This window comes from Trichomycterus rosablanca, chromosome 6 (genome assembly GCF_030014385.1).
Source record: "Trichomycterus rosablanca isolate fTriRos1 chromosome 6, fTriRos1.hap1, whole genome shotgun sequence".
Taxonomy (NCBI): Eukaryota; Metazoa; Chordata; class Actinopteri; order Siluriformes; family Trichomycteridae; genus Trichomycterus; species Trichomycterus rosablanca.
In genome coordinates, this window is record NC_085993.1 from 40133355 (window position 1) to 40143635 (window position 10281).

Consider the following 10281-nt stretch of genomic DNA (forward strand, 5'->3'; position numbering starts at 1 on the left):
GACGATTGTAATTCTTAATAAAAGAAGTGCGGAAACTTTTTGAAGAACCCTTGTATAATGAAAAATGCTGACCCTATTGGGCATCTTTATCTAATTTAAATGTTGGGGTGAGAGTTATGTAAGAATTATTTTTAATGTTATAGAAATAAATGATGCTCGTGTGTGTACTGGAACATTTTAGCTTGCTATATAAGACCCTACATTTAGTTAGCCAAGTTACCTAGCAATTGATCAGTGTTGTAGACAGTTTAATTTAATACAAACTGCAGGCCACAGAATACTCTGGCTTAAATGTTCTTTTTATGTTTTGTCTCATTTTATTTGAATTTTAAAATGGTCAAAAAACAAAATGACTTCAATTCTGTGATATATAATGGGAGAATAATCTGTAAATCAGTGTAGATCTATGGGTAACTTGTTGTGTCTCTGCTTATTTTTAATTAGCTTTATTAGTTGATACGTTACATTACAACCTGTAATCTACAAACTCATTTATTAAACCTTTAAAATATAATAATTATTAATTGTCCATGAACTTTGTAAATGACTGACTTTATAAGCTTACTAGACAGAAATTCTTTTCATAGTGTGGTATGAAACAATCTTCAGGATTTTACTGAGGTTCTGTATTGTCATATTAAGATGTACTGAGGGAATAAGACATGTTTACATGCCCGCTGTATTTAAAGTTTACCTGTTTTATTTGGTATAACTATACTTGGGTGCTGCTGCTCCTGGTCTCCAATCATACCAAAGCAAATCTCTGCTCACAACTCATCATACACCAGCAGTGTCTACATGATTCACTCTGTATTCAATGTTATAATCCCCAGTTTTTATTAATTTAGGCATGCCTGTTGTACACTGTATTACGCTGATATTCTGTTTCGTCTCTCTCTTTTTTTTAAAACATTTTAAGAGCAAAATAGTGGCAACTATCGAAAGGATGAACTATACGTAATGTTCTGTTAATGAACTTGAGTTAACATAAAAATTTAATTTGGTTTAAAGACCTCTAAGTAAATAAAAGCATAAACAAAATGACCTTTCTGATTTTTTTTTTTTAGCCATATTTTAAAGGACCCCAAACATTATAAAGTGATTAACTGCCAAAGGTAACAAAAAATGTAAGGTTACCAAAAACTAAATAATGTCAAATTCAGAATAAAAAGGTTTTGATGTAAGTCGATGCAAACAATTCATACAGGTGTCCCAAATTTTGTTGATTGTGTACAAATCCCCTATCTGTTTAAAAGAGTTAAAAGAGAGAAATTGTGCCAACCTTAGAATGAAGTGGACAGAATGGTGTTGCCATGTTTGGTTTATTGACTTATTTTTCATGTAGTTTAAGCCAGTGAGCAGAGTTAATTGTGATGTAACTGTCTATAAGGCACATAAATCTTCTTTTTGGGTATCACTGTTGCCTCAAAGCAAGAAGGTCCTGGGTTCGATCCCCAGGTGGGGCGGTCCAGGTACTTTCTGTGTGGAGTTTGCATGTTCTCCCAATGTCCGCGTGCGTTTCCTTTGGGTGCTCCGGTTTCCTCCTACAGTCCCAAGACATGCAAGTGAGGTGAATTGGAGATACAGAATTGTCCATGACTGTTTGATATAACCTTGTGAACTGATGAATCTTGTGTAATGAGTAACTATCGTTTCTGCCATGAATGTAACCAAAGTGTAAAACATGACGTTAAAATCCTAATAAACAAACAAACAATTATATCTTATAAAAGCTACATTTAAAAAAAAAAGGACCCTATTTCTGGAATACTTGGTACGTCTTACATTAAAATCTGATCTGATTTGGTTATTTTCTTGAACCTTTTTTAACTAAAAAAGTGCAAAGAAAAGATTTTTTTTGTGTTTACGGACTGACTTGATTTTATAAATATAAACAAATTTTAAATTTAATGCCTGCAACAAACTCAAACAAATTTGGGGCAATTTAGAAAGTAAAGATTATAGAATATTTAAGTTATACTATTTTAAAGTTACACCACAGTAAGCAGATGGATTGGTATTTACAAGTGAGGGTTCCATGAATGAGTATAAAATAAGAATCCACCAAAAGCTCACCACTTGCCAAATTAATGAGAGAATTGACAGAAGAGTGCAAATAATTTTGTAACCCTCAGTTTGTAAAAGATTGTGAAGTGTAAATATTAGGAAAGGCTATGTACGAGGGTTGTTCAAAAAGTTTCCACACTTTTCTCAACGGTATTTAAGAATTTCAAAAACAAATGACATCACTTTTCTAGTCACCTTCCGATGCATTTTTCCCAGCATCGTACCAACTTTGTGCATGACCACTGATGCACCGCTGCATTCACATCATCATCACATGAAAATCTTCTTTCCCTTAAAGCTTCTTTGAGTGTCCAAAAAGATGGAAATCAGATGGTGCTAAATCCGGACTGTAAGCTCTCGCTCAGTCTCTCAGACACAACCGATTACTACTCCTCCCTCCCTCACCGTTTCCAACCAAAATATAAAAGTGCTGAAACTTTTTGAAGATGCCTCTTAAAATAGTGGTAAATTTGCCTTCGTCACAACTTTTTGGAGTGTGTTGCAGGCATCGAATTTTACATTTGTTGAGATTACAAAAGTTGATCAGTTGAAACATTGGAAATCTTTTTGGTTTTGTCAGTTAAACAAGGATTAAGAGAATTTGCATTTTACAAAATGTCCATTGGTAGTGCATTAGGTATAGTGGGTGCACCACAACAACCTGGGTTCTGGGTTTGATTTTTGCTATAAAGAATCTAGCATATTTTCCATGTATGCATGAGTTTCCTCTGGGTATTCTGTTGACCTTTCTCCACCCTCCCCTCCCCTCCCAAAACATTAAGTAAGGTGAATTGGCTATGTGAGTGTGTGGTGCCCTGCAACTGAGTGGTGTTCCATCCAGGTCCTGCCTTGTGGCCAGTTTTTTCAGGGTTGCACTGGACCCAAGATGATCCTGACCAGAATGTAGCAGTAAGTAAACATATAAATGAATAAATGAGGAATGTCGAAAAAAGTTACTTAAGAAAGTGTAGCGTAACCACACACCTAATATTAGGTACGTTATTACATATCTAGATACAAAATAAATCTAGATTAGAAACTGTAGTTATTACGTTAGTTCAGGAATGATCTAGGTTGATTTGTAGATTGCATTGTGTGTGTGGTTAATCTTTTTGTTTCCCTCCCCTAAATTCCAGCAAAGATCTAAAGCATGATGACTTGCCATCTACCAACATTTCAAACGTTCTACACATTCCATAAACCTACAAAGCCCCAAGGGTAAATTCTGGTCCTGAGGTGAGTGAATGAGCAAACTTACCGCAGTGTACACACTCTGATTCTAAAGAATACGTGGAAATACAGCTGCAGGAAAATGTACAGTTCTTAAATGCTTACATACACCCCTAGGCGATATGTCCACTATATGGACAAAAGAGGACACCTGAACATGAGTTTATTGTACATTACATTACAAAAGCATTGGGATGTGGAGTTGCCCTCTCCAACTTTGTGGCTGTAACATCCTTCAGTATTGTAGGTTTTGGAGAGTCTGTTTAGTTTCTGTTCTGTTTTAGAGTCTGCCACTTTTGTTGCATAAGAACTTACTCACAATTCATCCAAACTGTGTTCAACTGTCTGCCCTGCGATGGACTGGCACCCCGTCCAGGGTGTTACTGTGTGCCTTGTGCCCATTGAAAAGCTGGGATAGGCTCCAAACCGCAAATCGCAGGGCAGACACACATACACTCATACACACACATACACACCTATTCACTTATAGGGCAATTCAGTGTCTCCAATTAACCTGACTGCATGTTTTTGGACTGTGGGAGGAAATCGGAGCTCCCGAAGGAAACCCACGCAGACATAGGGAGAACATGCAAACTTAGCACAGAAAGGACCCGGACTGCCCCGCCTGGGGATTGAACCCAGGACCTACTTGCTGTGAGGCGACAGTGCTACCCACCGATCCACCGTGCCGCCCGGGTCAAAATACACTTACTGCATTATTTTATTATTTATTAATATTTTTTATTAATATTTATTTAATTATTTTACATGTTGCATAAGCGCCCAATGTCTCATTCGTAACTACGATTGGCTATAGCTGGCAATTTTTTTGACTGCACTCCACACTCTTTAAAAATACATAAAACAATGGTTTTATTGATACGTTCAGGTAGAAACCCCAAACAGAGACTCTATGTTTAAAGGAAATGTGCTCACATGTGCTGTTATAAAATATTACAAGCATAATGTGTAGGTGAATAGAGTATACTGAGGTAGGAGACACACCCCATGATGGCATCCTCAGGGTAACACTCCCTGCTATGGTGACAGTAAAATCTGTCACATGTGCTCTGGCTCTCTGAACAAAGAGTTCATTCAAAAATACTACAGATGAAAAAATGATAGCAGTAGACACCATTGGCAACCAATGAACCATGGTAAACTAGCTTAACCTCAGAATGAGCAATGTTAGCTTTTCTAGTTCAAAGTTCATTGAAAAAAATCATTGACATTATCATTATATATAAGTTGTAAGTCAACAGTTCAATTCTATTTTTCTCAAATTAAAATAACACATCTTTAGTGGTTGTTTCTTGGATATCCAATTTAGGGAATTCCATTTAGAAGAGAATATGTTAATGTGTTGGACTTGCACATTATGTTCTATTATAGCCACTCCTGAAATTGTTTTTGTCAGCAGGTCTTATTAGAAGATGATGCCTGTTAACCATGCAGATAAACGTTTGCCTTTGAAGCTCATATGGCCCCTCCTAGCCTCTACCCTGAACCATCAACTCAACATCTACAGTCATGTAAAAAAGTTAGGACACCCCATGAGAACCGTTGTCTTTTTGAACATATTTAAACATATGGACCTTCCTATAATCATCTACCAGTCTCTGACATCGACTGGGAGAAAGTTTTTCCCACTCCTCCATGCAGAATTTCTTCAGCTGTGTGAGAATTGAGGGGTTTCTTACATGCACAGCCCGTTTCAAATCACCCCACAGCATCTCAATAGGATTAAGATCTGGGCTTTGACTTGGCCATTCCAGAACTCTTCATTTCTTTCTTTTGATCCATTCCTCAATGGATTTACTGGAATGTTTTGGATTGTTGTCATGCTGCATGGTCCACTTTCCGCTTCAGTTTTTGGACAGATGGTCTGACATTTTCCTCAAGCACCCTCTGATACAGTGAAGAATTCATCATGGATTCTTTATTGGAGAGCCTGCCAGACCCTGCTGCTGCAAAGCAGCCCCAAACCATGACATTTCCACCTCCATGCTTCACAGTTGGTATGGGGTTCAAATTCTGTGTTTGGTTTGTGCCAAACATGTTTTCTGTTACTGTGCCCAAATAATTCAACTTTGGATTCATCTGTCTAAAGCACATTTTTCCAGAAGTCCTGGTCTTTGTCTAGGTGTTCTCTGGCACGTTAGTCTTGCCCTGATGTTTTTTTTTTTTTGACAGCAAGGGTTTCCTCCTTGCACACCTCCCATGAAAATCAAACTTGTGCAGTCTCTTTCTGATGGTAGATGCATGTACCTTGCTATCAACTGTGGCAAGAGCTACCTGTAGGTCCCGTGATGACATTGTAGATTTATTGGAGACTTCATTACACATCTTGCAGTCTGCTCTTGGGCTGAACTTGCTAGGACGGCCTGACCTGGCCATGTTGGCAGCTGTTTTTGAATTATTTTCCAGACAGTGGAATGGCTGATTTCTAATTGTTTCGAGATCTTTTTAAATCCCTTCCCAGACTCATATGCATCTACAACCTTCTTTCTGAAGGTCTCAGAGAGCTCTTTAGATCTCACCATGGTGATAACACTCACTTCAATCTATCAATCACTATCAATCAAGAGCAAACCAAACTAATGTCTGAGGTTTAAATAAAACTCCAATGTCCTCTAACGATGCTCTAATCATTGCAGCTGATGTGGTGCACTGGATTCTAATCCTAACTTTTTCCTCACATAAAATTTCCATTTTTGATCATTACATTTTACTTGTGCTTAAAAGTCATTTTTAACATTTTTTTGTTTAGTTATATAACCCACCTCTCAGTACTGATCAAATGAAGCTCAAATGTCCAAATGTTTAAATATGTTCAAAAAGACAAAGGTTTTCATGGGGTGTCCTAACTTTTTCAAGTTATAAAAAACGTATTATTGGTAACAGTCCATCAAATACCTCCACTACTCCTAAATGAACCCAAACCCAAGTAATTTCTAAGAATTGCTAAATATTTAAATATGTAATTGGCAAATCTATTTAAAGGAAAATTTGTTTGAAATGAAATACAAAGAGTATAGACAGGCAGGACAACATCACCTATCCCCTAAATCTTTTTTGGCATCTAGCTTAACATGACGCTGAATTTAATTCTCCAGCTACATTCATGTAAGACATCTGAAAGAGTAAAATGATCAAATTCTAAGCCCAAAGCATGATGCTGATTAGAAGGTACTTTTCCCAGTGCAATCCCATCCACTGTGGAGTGTGTATAGTGTATGAGGACAGAAAGCAGAGCCGGGTAGTACCATGCTACAGGTGTGGCTAAAAATATTGGCACCCCATTTCTCCCACAAAACTGTTGCAATAAGAAATGCTTGGGTATTCACGTGTTTCTTTCTTTTGTTCGCATTGGAACACCACAAAGTCTGATATCATTTCACATAGAACACCAGAAATGGGCAAAATTATTTGCACCTTCTCAAAATTGTAAGAAATAATTGGACTTCAATCATGTGATGCTTTTTATATTTGTGGCTGAATTGACCTATGGCAAGTAGCAGGTGCTAGCAATATAAAAATCAGTTGCAACCAGTTAAAAAAAATTCTCAAATAAGAATTGACAAGAATTCGAGAACCGAAATAGTGCAAAAGCATCTTAAGACTTTTACTACAATCTCCAGAGAACTGAATGTTTACAGTCCATGGCAAAATAGCTGACCTCTCTGTATGTGGACAGAAGAGAAAAAAATAATGGAAAAACACAACAACAGATTATTTAAATAGTGGATAAAGAACAACCAACCTCCAAACAAATCCAGGCTGTCCTGCAGATACAGGGTACAACACTGTTAACCTGAACTCTTCATGCTCTGAATGAAATGGGACACCTCGGTAGGAGACCCAGGGAGACCCCTGACTGGGGTTTGCCAGAGCTTACCTAAGAAAGCCACAATCCTTCCGGTTGAATGTCCTGTGGACCGATAAGACAAGTATAGAGTTTTTTTGTAAATCCCATTTTGTCCCTACAGTCAAACATGGTGAAGGTTCATTAATGTTTTGGGGTTGCATTGCTGCTTTGGGCACTGGATGCCTTGACTGTCTGCATTACATCATAAAATCCTTGTTAGAAAGCTGGGTGTTTGTCAGATGTAATCCCAGAACAGAAACACTGCCGAAACACTGGTAGGTGTCACAAGTCACAGTCTAGCAAGTTTTACATTTTCTGGGGACTTAAAGTTGACCAGCTTTGTCTTATTTTATGTGATGAGCAACAAACTTTAGTTGGTTTAAGGTGCAGATTTTGTAGCAATGGCTTTTTTGTTGCATAGCAGCCTTTAAGCTTTTATGACAATATGAATCTTGCTCTACCATGATCAGTGTAACCTGTGTTCCAGTACATTCCTTCTACATCATATTTCTGATTTAGCAGATTTTGCCAGATTTTATTAAAGAACTTACTTTTATATGTAAGACTACCATATCCAAGTAAGGCCTATTGTTAGAAAGCTGGGTGTTTGTCAGATGTAATCCCAGAACTGAAAACAGCTCTGCCATTAATCCAAAGCTGCCGAAACAAAGGTAGGTGGTCACAGTCTAGCAAGTTTTACATTTCTGGGGACTTAAAGTTGACCAGTGTTGTTTTATTTTATGTGATGAGTTTAAGGTGCAAATTTTGTAGCAATGGCTTTTTTGTTGCATAGCAGCCTTTAAGCCTTTAAGACAATATGAATCTTGCTCTACTGTGATCAGTGTAACCTGTGTTCCAACACCTTCTATATCATGTGTTTGATTCAACAGATTTTGCCAGATTCTTTTCTGAAAACCCACATTAAATGTATTAAAGAATTTACTTTCATTTGCATTTTAATCACAAAAACAGGTGATAAAACTTAAAAGTTTTATGGTTTGAACTATAGTGTTTACCAGTAGTTTCTCATTGTTAATAATTGTTTAAAAATGATTTTAGTGCTACTTTTTTAAAAGTAACAGTACTAAGATGTTTAGGTTCTGTATACAGCTTTGGTAGGGAGTGAGTAAATAAATAACCAAGAGAATGAGTGAGTGAATAAGAGACAGAGAATGATGAAACGTGATTCATTCTTACCCACCCAGGTGAATGAGTGAGGTAGAAATGCGGGTTTACTGCCTCTGCCCAGCTTAAACAAGTGGACACGCAACATTCTTCAGTGTGATCCTCCCTTTAACTGAGCTGGATTTTACACATTAGAAATGTGTGTAAAGTACAGGTCGGCTAAATGACTAAAAATTAGATTTAATTATGACTTCAGTGTTTCAAACACCACAAAACAGAGTGAAGTGCTACATGCCAAACTGTTTAAACTGTTAAACTGGGTCATGGTGTTTTTTCCACTTAACCTGCTTCGTGTTTAGGTACAGATTGTTTCCTTCACATGTTCATTTCCAGAAGTTCTTATATTAATGAAATGTAAGTACATGACCAGCTAACAGGCACAATAATGAGCATATTAGCGGTATTACAGTAGTATAATCATTTCTTTCTCCACTGCTGTTTGCTGAATTGTTTTATGGATTATAACTTTACAATTCATAGATAATAGAATTGTATCTATAAAGCTGCTTAGCTGCTATTTGAGTGTAACATTGGAATTCTTTGTCAATGGTAATGTAGATATCCAGAATATTGTTTCTTGTTTGAGCTGTTGTTGGACCTTTCTTTTTCTTCCGTCTGTTTGCATTTGGGTGTCGCCACATCGGATCATTTGGCTCCATTTGCCCTGTTCTGAGCATCTTCGTCTGTCACTCAAACCACCAGCATGTCCTTCCTCACCGCAGCCAAAAAACCTCCTTTCTGCCTGGCAGTTCTATCCTTATCATACTTCTCCCAATATACACCGATCAGGCATAACATTATGACCACCTTCCTAATATTGTGTTGGTTCCCCTTTTGCTGCCCCATACGCAACAAACTGCGATGCACTGTGTACTTTCTATCAGAACCAGCATTAACAGCAATCTTCAGCAATCTGAGCTACAGTAGCTCGTCTGTTGGATCGGACCACACGGGCCAGCCTTCGCTTCCCACCTGCATCTATGAGCCTTGGCCGCCCATGACCCTGTCGCCGGTTTACCACTGTTCCTTCCTTGGACCACTTTTGATAGTTACTGACCACTGAAGACCGGTAACACCCCACAAGAGCTATTAGCCATCACTATTTGGCCCTTGTCAAACTCAATCAAATTCTTACGCTTGTCCATTTTTCCTGCTTTTAACACATCAACTTTGAGGATAAAATGTTCACTTGCTGCCGAATACATCCCACCCACTAACAGGTGCTGTGATGAAGAGATCTCATCTCAAACCATCTCAATCTCTCCTCTCTTACATTGTCCTCCACCTTCCTACCCTTCCACCTCTCTCTCTCTCTGCTGTAGAACATTATTTCCACCTCTCCTTGGCCCAACAGGAGCATAGTTCCCACCAGTACCCTGCTAACCAACAGTACTAGAGGCGGTCCTTGTTAACATGGGCCTCAACCAATCCAAATTCTACTTGAGCTTGGGACAAGCACTAAGAGTGCACTGATATGTGCACCCCCAATGGCGAGGTTAGGCTCTTATTGGATCCCCTATAGTAAATTTCCTTATGCCCAAGGTAATCACAAACATGACCAGGATGAAATGGTTCCTAAAAAAGGTATTTTCATTTAGGTTATTGTAATTTATGTTGTGTAGAGGTTTGTTTTAGTTTTTCTTTTTCATGTTTAATTATTAATTCACTCATAAAGGGTACTGGTAGGTCAATGGTTAAGGTACTGGACTAGGAAGGTTGCTGGTTCAGGCCTCACAACCTCCAAGTTTCCCCTGTTTGGTGTCTGAGCAATTTATAATTAGAAATGTATAATCATATGTTGCTTTGGATGAAAGTGTCTGCTAAATGGTGTAAATGTAAATTGTTGTTGTAGGCCACACAAGACATTAGGAAACTCCATACATAGTCACTTCACTGTTTGTTTGTTTGTTTTATTAGGATTTTAACGTCAT

At 37.9% G+C, this 10281-nt stretch overlaps 1 protein-coding gene across 1 annotated transcript in view; it reads right to left on the reverse strand.

Annotated features, from left to right (window-relative positions):
* Positions 1–1269: 1269 nt before the first annotated feature.
* Positions 1270–10281, reverse strand: part of ten1 (TEN1 subunit of CST complex) — a 43161-nt gene continuing 34149 nt past the window's right edge. The window contains exon 3 of the mRNA XM_062997831.1: positions 1270–1544. Coding sequence (XP_062853901.1) covers positions 1426–1544 — 119 coding nt within the window. The 3' untranslated portion in view covers positions 1270–1425. The remainder of the gene's footprint in view (positions 1545–10281) is intronic.